Source organism: Rana temporaria, chromosome 8, assembly GCF_905171775.1.
Source record: "Rana temporaria chromosome 8, aRanTem1.1, whole genome shotgun sequence".
In the NCBI taxonomy this organism is placed as follows: Eukaryota; Metazoa; Chordata; class Amphibia; order Anura; family Ranidae; genus Rana; species Rana temporaria.
This window is the reverse complement of record NC_053496.1, coordinates 54,455,797-54,469,316: the sequence shown is the minus strand read 5'-3', so window position 1 is coordinate 54,469,316 and position 13,520 is coordinate 54,455,797. Positions and strand designations below refer to the sequence as shown.

The 13,520-nt window shown below is 41.7% G+C and overlaps 1 protein-coding gene across 1 annotated transcript in view; it reads right to left on the bottom strand.

Annotated features, from left to right (window-relative positions):
- Nucleotides 1-4,849: 4,849 nt before the first annotated feature.
- The window catches only part of DNTT (DNA nucleotidylexotransferase), a 114,651-nt gene continuing 105,980 nt past the window's right edge, over nt 4,850-13,520 (bottom strand). The window contains exon 7 of the mRNA XM_040322156.1: nt 4,850-5,205. Within this exon, the coding sequence (XP_040178090.1) occupies nt 4,850-5,205 (356 nt within the window). The remainder of the gene's footprint in view (nt 5,206-13,520) is intronic.

The window sequence follows — 13,520 nt, the reverse complement described above, 5'->3', positions numbered from 1 at the left end:
TCTGTTGGCAGGGAGAGGCACAGTCTCTCTTCTAATAAATAAATGAGTGTTATTGTTATTGAAGAATGGTAATCGCGGATCATTATTTTTACATGTTTTATAAATATTTACCATTTTGCATTATGCGTGCACACATCAAAAAGTTTAATACATATTAAGATTGACCCAATGTGCACAACAATTTACAATAAAATGTACAGCTCCTCAACTCTTTCACTGCCAAAATGTTTGAAACTTTCATTCTTAAAGTGAGATTTGTTCTTTGCCCATATCTGCTCCTCCCAGCATTGCGCTCAGTTCAGACCACAGTCTTATATATTTCTGAGAAAGCCAAAACTTTAATGCCGCATACAGACGATCGGATATTCCGACAACAAAAGCGTGGATTTTTTTCCGATGGATGTTGGCTTAAACTTGTCTTGCATACACACGGCCACACAAATGTTGTCGGAAATTTCGAACGTCAAGAACGCGGTGACGTACAAGATGTATGACGAGCCAAGAAAAATGAAGTTCAATAGCCAGTGCGGCTCTTCTGCTTTATTCCGAGCATACGTGGAATTTTATGCATCGGCATTGTGTACACACGAACGGAATTGCCGACAACAAGCTTTGTTGACGAAAATTTGAGAACCAGCTCTCAAACATTGGAATTGGTATAGGTTTCGCGCCACAAAAATTATTATATGTTACCTCAATAACACAAAAAGTGAATGGTTGGATTACAATTATGTGAAATAATAAATCATTAACATAAATTGGAAGCAGCCTCCCTAAAAACAGTGTCTGAACAGTAATATGAAATTGGTAGGGTAGGGGGCGCTACGTGCAAATAACAAATGAGTTATACCCTAATAACAAATTAATAAAGATAGAAATACAAAAAAAGTCCATGCGTAATAAAGTGCAATGTGCAAATAAAGTCCCAGGATATTGCATTCAATAATTTCCAAATATAACATTGAATATATGCAATAAGCGTTGATTAATGTGAATAGAATCTGTGCTCATGAAAGCCTTCACCATAAAATAAACATTGCACCCGACGTGGTCAGATATAAGATGGCTCTTTACCAGCTCAAGTTGACTCTTTAATTAAAAATAAGTCAAATGCGCTTGTTTGGGAAAACACTATCCCATAGGCCAGGGTTCCAGTATTGCAGTCAGATTGAGGATACATAAACCGGAATGAGAGACCATAATAGTGTGATACCGTTTATTAAAAAACTTTAAAAAAATAAAAAGCTAGCCAAATGGCTCCTTACTAGATCAGGTGCCTCGATCCCGGCACTGAGGCTGTAAGCGTGAGTCAGTATGGGAGAGGATCTCCGTTGTAGTGTGCTGCAGTGATGAAGCGTGCGTGTCACCGCCGACAACCAGCAGACCCGGAAGTTGCATTGTACGTGAATGGGATACGCCTCGACGTACGTTTCGTTTGGATTACGTCATCAAGAAGCTTGACACGGAAATTCCGACAGCAAATGTCCGATGGAGCATACACACGGTCAGATTTCTGACAACAAGCTCACATCGAACATGTGTACGTGGCATTACTGTTAAACACACTTACCAAAATCCCACATAACATCCCAGATAGCAGGCAATTGTGTTGCAAGTTTGACTTTGAAAATGACTTCCAAAGCTATTGCTAGACTTGCCAGACTTCCCAAGTTTGTAGCACAATTGCAGCAAGTCTGCATTGCTAGACTCCAGATCAACTTTCCTAAGCAAACATTTTGCAAGTCTGCTGCAAGTTCTGCTTCAGTAATGTTGTACTACAGTCATCCCTACCACAGGGGTCACTGTCGCTTAATCTTCATGCTGTACACTTGCTGAAGACTCACTACTGCAACTTTGCTCTTGCTAGAGACTTGCCACACAGTTTTGCTGCAAATTGCAAAAGTGTCAACTAGAACTTGTGCTTCAAGTGCTCTGCAAGTGTACAACTTGCCAGTAAAAATGTGCAGCAAGTTAACAGGCTAACAATTCAGCACTGCCACACATGTGTGGCAAGTTATCCTTGTTATCTGGGATAAAACCTTGCACATAAATCCTTGCATTAAGGCACCCAGCCTAAAGTGGCTGGGTGCCTAAAGTGTCACCCAAGTGTGGTCCATATATCACCCAAGTGTGGCTATATAAATTAGCAATGTGTGGTCCATAAAAAACTCATCTATTTTAGAGTTCTAAATATAAGGCATTTTCCAGTACATTGGTAGTAATTTATAGACTGTCCTACTATGACAGGCAGCCTCACCGGCCAATAGCAAGGCTTAGGAGACAGAAAGAGGCAATACCATACTCCCAGGCCAATCATTTCAACTATACATGAAGTCAGTATGTTTCAGTCCCCCTGCACTGGGGTGATATATATATATATATATATATATATATATATATATATATATATATATATATACACACACACACACACAGAGTATCCACAAAGGTGAGTACACCGCTCACATTTTTGTAAATATTTTTTTATATTTTTTTTATCTGACAACACTGAAGAAATTATACTTTGCTACACTGTAAAGTAGTGAGTGTACAGCTTATATAGCAGTGTAAATTTGCTCTCCCCTCAAAATAACTCAATACACAGCCATTAATGTCTAAACCACTGGCAACAAAAGTGAGTACACCCCTAAGTGAAAATGTCCAAATTGGGCCCAAAGTGTCAATATTTTGTGTGGCCACCATTTTTTTCCAGCACTGCTTTAACCCTCTTGGGCAGGGGTGTCAAACTCAATTTCATCATGGGCCGCATCAGCATTATGATTTCCCTCAAAAGGGCCAGTTGTATCTGTAAGATTAGATGTCCAGCGCATCCCTTCCCCTTTACATTAGATGTCAAGAGCCACCCCACCATCAGAAGTTGAGTCCCCTACTCTCCCTTACATCACAGTGCACTCCCCTTTTCTTATGCTGCTGCTGGGAAGAAGCTGGATGCATTGTTTGAAAGCAGAAAGTAAGGGTCTGGAGTAGGACCAGTGGAGGGCTGGAGCTCTCCTGCAGGTGCAGGAGAGGTGCAAGGGCAACATGAAATGGCCTGGAGGGCCAGATTCAGTCCGCAGGCCTTGTGTTTGACACCTGTGCTCTTGGGCATGGAGTTCACCAGAGCTTCACGGGTTTCCACTGGATTTCTCTTCCACTCCTACGTGATGACATCATAGAGCTGGTGAATGTTAGAGAACTTGCACTCCTCCGCCTTCCGTTTGAGGATGCCCCACAGATTCTCAATTGGGTTTAGGTCTGGAGACATGCTTGGCCAGTCCATCACCTTTACACTCAGCTTCTTTAGCAAGGCAGTGGTCGCCTTGGAGGTGTGTTTGGGGTCGTTATCATGTTGGAATACTGCCCTGCGGCCCAGTCTCCAAAGAGAGAGGATAATTCTCTGCTTCAGTATGTCACAGTACATGTTGGCATCCATGGTTCCCTCAATGGACTGTAGCTCCCCAGTGCCGGCAGCACTCATTCAGCCTCAGACCATGACACTCCCACCACCATGCTTGACTGTAGGCAAGACACACTTGTCTTTGTACTCCCCACCTGGTTGCCGCCACACACGCAATCTTCTTATAGCCTAAGGCATCTTTCTTACAATTCTTTTTTTCAGATCCTCAGAGAGTTCTGTGCATTGAGGTGCCGCATTAAACTTCCAGTGACAAGTATGAGAAAGTGAGAGCGATAACACCAAATTTAACACACCTGCTCCCCATTCACACCTGCGACCTTGTAACACTAACGAGTCACATGACACTGGGGAGGGAAAATGGATAATTGGACCAATTTGGACATTTTCACTTAGGGGTGTACTCAGTTTTGTTGCCAGCTGTTTAGACATTATTGGATGTGTGTTGAGTTATTTGGAGGCGACAGGAAATTTACACTGTTATACAAGCTGTACACTCACTACTTTACATTGTAGCAAAGTGTAATTTCTTCAGTGTTGTCACATGAAAAGATAGAATAAAATATTTACAAAAATGTGAGGGGTGTACTCACTTTTGTGAGATACTGTATATATAAATAAATATACACACGGTGGGCCAGTTTCAGAAAAGAGATACGATGGCGTATCTCCTGATACGCCGTCGTATCTCTGAGTGCGGGAGGTCGTATCTATGCGCCTGATTCAGAGAATCAGTTACGCATAGATATCCCTAAGATCCGACAGGTGTAAGTGTCTTACACCATCGTATCTTAGGCTGCAATTTCAGGCTGGCCGCTAGGTGGCGCTTCCGTATGTTTCCGCGAGGAATATGCTAATTAGGTAGATACGGCGATTCAGAAACGTACGTTCGGCCGGCGCAATTTTTTACGTCGTTTACATTAGGCTTTTTTCGGCGTATAGTTACCCCTGCTATATGAGGCATAGCTAATGTTAAATATAGCCGCCGTTCCCGCGCCAAGTTTTGAAATTTTACGTCATTTGCGCAAGTCGTAATTTACTTTCACGTCGAAAGCAATGACGTTTTGCGGCGGATTTTCGAGCATGTGCACTGGGATTTTTCACAAACGGCGCATGCGCCGTTAAAAAAAAACGTAAAATACGCGGGGTCAAAGCAAATTTAAATAAAACAAGCCCCCAACATCCCCATTTGAATTAGGCGGGCTTACGCTGGCCCACATACGTTACGCCGGGCGCAAATTCTTTCTGAATACGGAACTTGCGCCCAAAGTTACAGCGGCGTAACGTATCTAAGCTACGTTACGCCGGCCGGAAACATACGCTCAGGTATCTGAATCCGGCCCAGTATTTTTTTAAGGTACAGTATTGATAATAATCGCCTAGCAAGTCTCTAGGTCAGTTTAATACAGTGGTGTATACTCTTGTGATCTTGTGTTAACAGTGAATGTCCTTTGAAAGAAAAAATAATATTTTATTTAGGACTAGCAAATAACTCAGACACGTTTTATGTATTCTGGAATTATACTGTGCAAATGGTAATACTATTGTTATGGAACATCTGTCCATCTGTATGAGAAACATGTTAAAATATCTCTGCCAAAATCTACACTGATGTTTGGCATGGAGATGCAAGAAAATCCTGTCAGTGTCACAGTACCTTCTGAAGCCACCGGTGACTGTCACAATGGCATCTGATACAAATCCCCAAATAATGGTCCTGATAAGGCGCTCAGCCGCATCTGCTTCCGTTTTTGTTACATAACCAGCGATGTCTTCATAGTAAAGTAGCCCTGTAAGTTAGTACAGTGTATTAGTATTAAAATGAAATAGCTCCAGTCTACCTAAAGAGACTCTGTTACATATCAAGCAATATCACAATGATGAAGAATAGATGAAAACAATGCAGAAATCGCTGTTTTACTTTGTTCTATTCAAGCTGTCATGGCCAAGTAATCAGCAGGAGAAAATCAGGGTTGCTGGCATATCCTATCTAGATCTCTCTTTCACACCATGCTACATAGAATCGGAGCTTGACACTGCTCTGTGCCTGGAGCCTGCAGATACATACTCACAATGACTGAGCCCACAATGAATTTTATATTACATGGGAACATTAATCCAGACTCTGAAAGACTGGTGTTTATTTCCTAGTAACACATTCCCTTTAAAACTGAATATATTATAAAATAAAAATCTAGAATCATTAAATACAGCCTTCATTTTTACAAATTTTCTTGTTATGGTAGAAAAAAAAACAGCTATGATCTATTTTCCTAGCATAATAACTTTGGCGAATCTAGTGAAATATATACAATATATAAGAAAAAAAAACTACTATGACAACGTTAACAGTATATCTCTATTAAAATTAATAACTTTATTGTGTCGCAAATTTTGTAAGCCACATCCAAACCCATTGTCCATGCAAAATAATCTAAACCATTCTATTGTAGCTCTGGCTATATGTTTAGGTTCATTGTCCGGCTGCAAGGTGAACCTCCACCCCAGTATTTTGCAGACTTTAAGAGTTTTTCTTCTAAGATTGCCCTGTATTTGGCTCCATCCATTTTCTCATCAACTCTGACCAGCTTTCCATTACCTATTTGACGCCTAGCAGAATGGAAGAAAAGAGGAAGGGGAAGCATGGAGAACACGGGAGACGTCCCACAGCTCGCCGCCGCCAACAAATTATTGTTGGTACTTTGAATTTTATTGGTTGGGTGAGTGGAAGCCAGTGGAGAGATTGGCAGAGAGGGGTGGGGGACACTGAATGGTTGGTACGGTGGATGAGTTTTGCAGCATCATTCATTATGGACTGAAGGGGGGATAGTCTATTTAAAGGTAATCGAACGAGGAGGGAGTTGCAGTAGTCGAGGCGAGAGATAACCAGGGGGTGCATTAGAAGCTTGGTGGTGTTATACTGGTGGTTATACTGAGATTAAATTACACACAGATGGACTCTATTTACTAATTAGGTGACCTCCGAAGGCAATCTGTTCCACTAGATTTTAGTTAGGGGTATCAGAGTAAGGGGGGCTGAATACAAATGCATGCCACACTTTTCACAAATGTATTGGTAAAAAAATAAATTATAATTTTCCTTCCACTTCACAATTACGTGCTACTTTGTGTTGGTCTATCACATAAAATCCCAATAAAATACATTTACATTTTTGGTTGTAACATGACAAAATGTGGAAAACTTCAAGGGGTATGAATACTTTTTCAAAGCACTGTATGTAAGCCTGCATTTACCATTTTAATGGCATCACGGACTCATACTCTGTCTGTTGTGTTTAACATGTATTGTATACTTAAAATCACTAGATTTGTTGATATTGGTGCATGCTAGGAGAGGGAATAAATATTCAAGAGTGATCTTGGGGAGGGATGTTGGTGGCTGTTAGATCCTGTTAGCCCTGCAGTCTGATGTGCCTGGATAGTGGCTTAGGTTCGAGGCCTAGTATCCTGCACAATGGAGGAAGAACCATGGAGGAACGTCAGTCAAGCTGGCAGAAGTTTGGTCCTTGACCAAAGTGTGATGGTCTCTCCTCAAGGAGTCAGTTGCTGATACAACTAGTACTTTGTGGTCAGGAGCTGATTTTACAGAATGCTGGCTTTAAGGTCCTCTATTTTTAGTATTTTTTCTCCCTGATCTGGAGTCTGACAAGTTCCTGGGTGTCCTGCACCCTAAAGCCCCATACACACGATCGGAATTTCTGATGGAAAAAGTCAGACTGACTTTTTCCATTGGAAATTCCGACTGTGTGTATGCCCCATCGGAGTAATTCCATCGGAAATTCCGATGAATTCCATCGGAGTTTAGATAGAGAACATGTTCTATTTTACTCCGATGGAATTCGGTTGGAATTTCCGATGTGAGTTTGGCTTGGTAAAAGCCTGATCGTTTGTACGGTGTAAGAGGCATAACTCTCTCTTCCGTGAGATTTTATTGAGGTTAATAAACTTTTTTCTTGCATTGAAAAGTGGCAGGTACCAATCTGTCCCATTGCTCCACTAGACCTTGAGGTAAAATGCTAACCCACCCTGCCTCTGACATACTTCACATGCTTTGGGGGTCAGAACCAAGACTCATTAAATGGGTGGGACTTTAAAGGCACAAAACAATACAAATGATGCAAAACATTATACATTTTATTACAAATGTTTGTAAAACAATGATCATAAAAAGCGAATAGTACTACTCGCTCAGTTACATGGGGGTGCTACACAGTCAACTTGTTTCAGGGGTTAAAAGGTTCCACTTCATCAGGAAATAATAATAATTTATATAATGGATTCCATAATTTATAAACACATTTTTACTGAGGATTTACAATGAATACTACTATACTAAATGTTATGTGATATATCATATTACGGTATATTATAAGAACGAGTATTGGAAGAACCAAAGCAAAAATTAACTGAGGCCTAACTGTTGAAGTTCTAGTATTCTTAACCTACCAGATTTTGCTTACGACTGGGTCACTTGGGAATAATGACCCTTAGGGCTAAACGTAGTTTTTCTCTAAGGAAAGTGGTCAACATTTTCAAAGAAAAGTGTTGCAAGAACTTTAAAGAACTTGTGATATATCAAATGTTGTGACCAGATGAAACAATCTCCATCTGCTGCTTGGGAGACTTAATTATGCCAATGGAGACTGCATAATTAAGTGCTAATAATGTATATGGGAAATAAATTGCAACTGAACAGTCCCAGATGGCATCATTATCAGAAAAATCTGAAGAACAGAAAGAGATAGAATTCAATAAATAAATTATCAAACACAAATTACTCAAAAATAACAACAGTACAATCCAGCATGCAGATGGAGCAAATTTAAATGAAACAGAATAAACAATGTAAGTAATGGTAGCATTAGAAAATGTAAGCGAAATGGAATAAATATCTAATATCTAGAACTGGGATCCACTCTTTTTGGAGCTTTGACAGCTAATAAGAGATCAAATGATTTTGTTATGTTCTTTGATTCTCTATGGGTTTAGTTGTTACAGAACAGCAGTCAACATTGAGGTACACATGTACACTAGATTACAATGTAAGAACAATAGCTTAATCAAATAGTTTACAAGCTGTTAACTTTTGCTGTGTTTGTGTGTTAGTGTAATATATATATATAAACATATACACGCACTCTTAGGTAGATTTACAAAGAGTTAGGCCGGCTTATCAGTAGATAAGCCGACCTAACTCTGAATCTACGCCGGCGTTTGTTTAAGTGTATTCTCAAACAGAGATACACTTAAACAAAGCTAAGATAGGCCGGCTTGCGCCGTTCTATCTTAGCTTGCAATGTTTCTGTTGTCCGCTAGATGGCGCTTCCATTGCGCCCGGCGTAGATTATGTAAAGGAGGGGATACGCCAGGCCGACACCGTCGCATTACGTCGTTTCTGTAAGGGATAGGCCGCCTAAAGTTATTCCACCTATGAGGTGGAATAACAATGTTAAGTATGGCCGCCGTTCCCGCCGCGAGGTTCAATTTTTTTACGTTGTTTGCGCAAGTCGTCCGCGAATCGGGATTTACGTAGTTTACGTACGCGTCGAAATCAATAGGCCCGTACGGCCTACTTAGCCGCAATGCGCACTGGGAAATGTAGTCGCCCGGCGCATGCGCAGTGTCAAAAAACGTCAAAAAATGTGAGGTCAAGCCTCATTTCCATACAACACGCCCCCTCCAAGTCATTTGAATTAGGCGCCCTAACGCCCACTCGTTTTAGGCTACACCACCATAGATTAGCAGGTAAGTGGTTTGTGAATCACTACTAGCCTAACTAATTTACGGCGGTGTAGCCTAAAAAGGCTAGGCTAGGCCGTCCTAAATTTAGGCCAATGTACGTGAATCTACCTATCTGTGTGTTACCTGCTCTTGACTCTGCAATATATATATATATATATATATATATATATATATATATATATATATATATATATATATACACATATATATATATATATATATATATATATATATATATATACACACTATATTACCAAAAGTATTGGGACACCTGCCTTTGCATGCACATAAACTTTAATAGTATCCCAGTTTTAGTCCATCGGGTTCAATATTAAGTTGGCCCACCCTTTGCATCTATAACAGCTCTAACTTATCTGTGAAGGCTGTCCACAAGGTTTAGGAGTGTGCCTATGGGAATTTTTGACCATTCTTCCAGAAGCGCATTTGTGAGGTCAGGCATTGATGTTGATAAGAAGGCCTGGCTTGCAGTCTCTGCTCTAATTCGTCCCAAAGCTGTTCTATCAGGTTGAGGTCAGGACTCTGTGCAGACCAGTCAAGTTCCTCCACCCCAAACTCGCTCATCCATGTCTTTATGAACCTTGCTTTGTGCACTGGTCCAAATCATTTAGTTTGAAAAAATCTGTTTTTCAGGGGTCGGGCCTGGCCCCCTTGTTCCAGTGAAGGGAACACTTAAGGCGTCAGCATACCAAGACATTTTGGACAATTTAATGCTCCCAACTTTGTGGGAACAGTTTGGTGGTGTCCCTTTCTGGTTCCAACATGACTGCGCACCAGTGCACAAACAAGGTCCATAAAGACATGGATGAGCAAGATTGGGGTGGAGGAACTTGACTGGCCTGCACACAGTCCTAACCTCAACCTGATAGAACACCTTTGGGATGATTTAGAACGGAGACTGCGAACAAGGCCTTCTTGTCCAATAATGTTTAAACATTCTCATAGACGCACTCCTAAACCTTGTGGACAGCCTTCCCAGAAGAGTTGAAGCTGTTAAAGCTGCAAAGAGTGGGCCAACTCAGTATTGAACCCTACAGACTAAGACTGGGATGCCATTAAAGTGCACGTGCGTGTAAAGGCAGGCCTCCCAATACTTTTGGTAATATAGTGTATAAATGCATATACAGTATATATATGGGGGTCTGGAGGAGTAGGAAACATACGAAAAGCATATGTCAGGTGTAAGTAACACAGTAAGAGCAAAGGTGAGGAGTAAGCAATGAATAGAAAGCAGGGGTCCAGGGTAAGTAACATACGTAGAGCAGAGGTCAGCAGTAAGTAGCACAGAGAGAGTAAAGATCAGGAGTAATTAACAATAACAACAATCAGCTCAGGTTTTCTGAGTAAGGCAAAGTTGTAGAGGAGCAGCATGTCACAAGCCAATCGAGAAGGTCTGTGAGTCCTCCAAGCCCAGAACAAAGACTGTGTAGGGAAAGAAGCCTGTCCTGGATCCTTGGACATAAGGTCACTGCTGGCCGGCTGCTGTCAGCCTACTGCTGTAGTCCTACCACATGAGTCTTACCAATAATTTGAAATAAATTACAGAGTCTTACAGCGTCATTTTGCGTGCCTTAAGCCCCTGTCCAGTGCAGTGTTGACAATGTACTGCATTGTGGCCGGAGACATGTAGGGGTAGTGTGTTTCCTGGGGACAAATGGTAATCTTACAGATAGACTTTTAGGGTTGAGACAAAGTGCCAAGTAAACAGTTTGCTGTACATCTATAAGGGACCCCTTGAGTAGAAAACTATTGCCCAATTCTGATAGCACTTCAGTTTCGATTGTGAAAACCCAAAGTGGGCAAACTGAATAAACGCCATACCCTTACCACCCGTAAAAAGTGCAAGGTGGTCAGGGGCCACCACTGTAAGGATCCAGCTGTATGACATTAGCAAACACTGGGGTAGATTCAGGTAGCAATTACGCCTGCGTATCCATAGATACGCAGCGTAATTGCTAAGTAGTGCCGGCGTATCAACTTTCTGTATTCAGAAAGCTCGATACGCCGACTGTAGCCTAAGATACCACTGGCATAAGGCTTATATGCCTTCGTATCTTAGGCTGCATTCTGACGCTGGCCGCTAGGTGGCATTCCAGTAGTTGTCAGCGTAGTGTATGCAAATTGCATACTCACGCCGATTCACAAACGTACGCGCGCCCGGGGGTTGTGTTTTACGTCGTTTGTGTTCGTCGCTTTCGTCGTAAGGCTGCTCCTGCTATTAGGAGGCGCAGCCAATGGTAAGTATAGACTTTGTTCCCGCATCGCGATTTTTGAAATTTACGTTGTTTGCGTAAGTGGATCGTGAATGGCGCTGGACGCCATTTACGTTCACGTCGAAGCAAATGACGTCCTTGCGACGTCATTTACTGCAATGCACGTCGGGAGCATGCGCAGTACGTTCGGCGCAGGAACGCGCCTAATTTAAATGATCCACGCCCCCTACGGGATCATTTAAATTACGCGCCCTTACGCCGGCTCCTTTTACGAAACGCCGCCGCAAATTACGGAGCAAATGCTTCGTGAATGAAGCGTAGCTTCAGTAATTTACGGAGGCGTAGCGTAAAAACGGTACGCTGCGTCGCCGTGTCAGTGCGCGCACCTAGCTGAATCCACCCCACTGAGTCTATGTGCAGTTATCCTAGTCAACGCTGTATTATCAGGTTTGGACTTAACTGAATGAAAAACAACAGCACTCCTAGTAGTTACATGCCTCTCTGACCGTACTAAAGTTGCAATATACTGTGCCTATTAGGACCATTCAGATGTAGTATAGCTGCTATTATCCTGGACATGCCTTTTCCATAAAATATTTTGGTTGTTTAAATCATTGATTCAGTAAAGATAGGGCGATGTAAAGTGATGTGTGATGTTTGTTAAAAGATAAATTAACTTCAGGTCACATTTCAGGAAATTTGAAATTCATGGTTCCAGGTTAACAAATATTTTTACAACTGTGTATCATGCTTGGTAACATTTCTGGATTATTAGGTAACAAAAAAAAACAGAACATGATTTACATCACTACATCACTGACCTAGTCTCAAACTACCAACCTAATCATTCTCTTCGTTCTTCGCAAGACCTCCTGCTCTCTAGCTCTCTCATCACCTCCTCCCACACTCGCCTCCAGGACTTTTCCAGAGCCTCTCCAAGCTTATGGAACTCCTTACCCCAATCTGTCCGTTTATCTCCTACTCTATTAGCCTTTAGACGATCACTGAAAATCATTCTCTTCAGAGAAGCTTATCCTACCCACACATAACAACTGTATTTTCAGCTTGTCCATCTGATCATCCCCCACAGATATTACCCTTTTTTCCATTTGACCCTCCCTTCTAGATTGTAATTTCTAACGAGCAGGGCCATCTGATTCTTCCTGTATTGAATTGTATTGTAATTGTACTGTCCTTCCCGATGTTGTAAAGCGATGCACAAACTGTTGGCGCTATATAAATACTGTATAATAATAATATCATCCAGAAATGCAAGCAACATTCAGCAAATGTTGCTCATTAATTTGGTGCAGTCGCCACAACCCTATTTCTCCAGCCTGTGCACTAAATCACTTGTATTTTAGATGTACCGATATTTTAAAGATATTTTCATATTTCTCTTTTCCCTACTTAGTAAGTTGTGACTTGCTATGTTTTCTAGAGGACAATGCTTGAATTGGTGGAAACAGGAATAGTGACAAGCCACTCAATTGGCATATAAATTTGCATGAAATAATGTCAACTGCTACATGACAAGTTTCCAGCATGTTAAATGTATGGAAGAATGGAAGAAGTCAAGCTTTACTTGATGTGAACCAATGCTGATGTATATCAGGTTCTTATGACATCTGACATATTCCCATATGTAAACATCCCTTGTAAGAGGAATAGTGCATGACAGGTCCTCTTTATGGAGAGATGTGGGGTCAGTAAGACCCCACATCTCTCCTCCAGGCTGGAAAGCCTGAGATAAAACAAAACACTATCTCGGCTTTCCAGCCGAGTACACGGCAGTGCTTACAACTGCCAGGCAAGACGTGACATCATAACGTCGTGCCCGGACCTCTAAGAGCCATAGAGACTGCCAGTGCCAGGGACCATATGGTCACTGGTATTCTCCGGCTCGCCGAACACACGGGTGAGCCGGTAGATGCACTAGAGGGCGGCAGGAAGAATAATCAAGTGGCTAAACTACCGCTATGATTGTTCTTACAGTGCAGTGAATCGCCGGCTGAAAATAATCAATACCGGGATGATGCCTGTAGGTGCGGGCATCATCCCGGTATAACCACTGAAATTGGAAGATGTCCATGTACGCCCTCCCAGCGGGA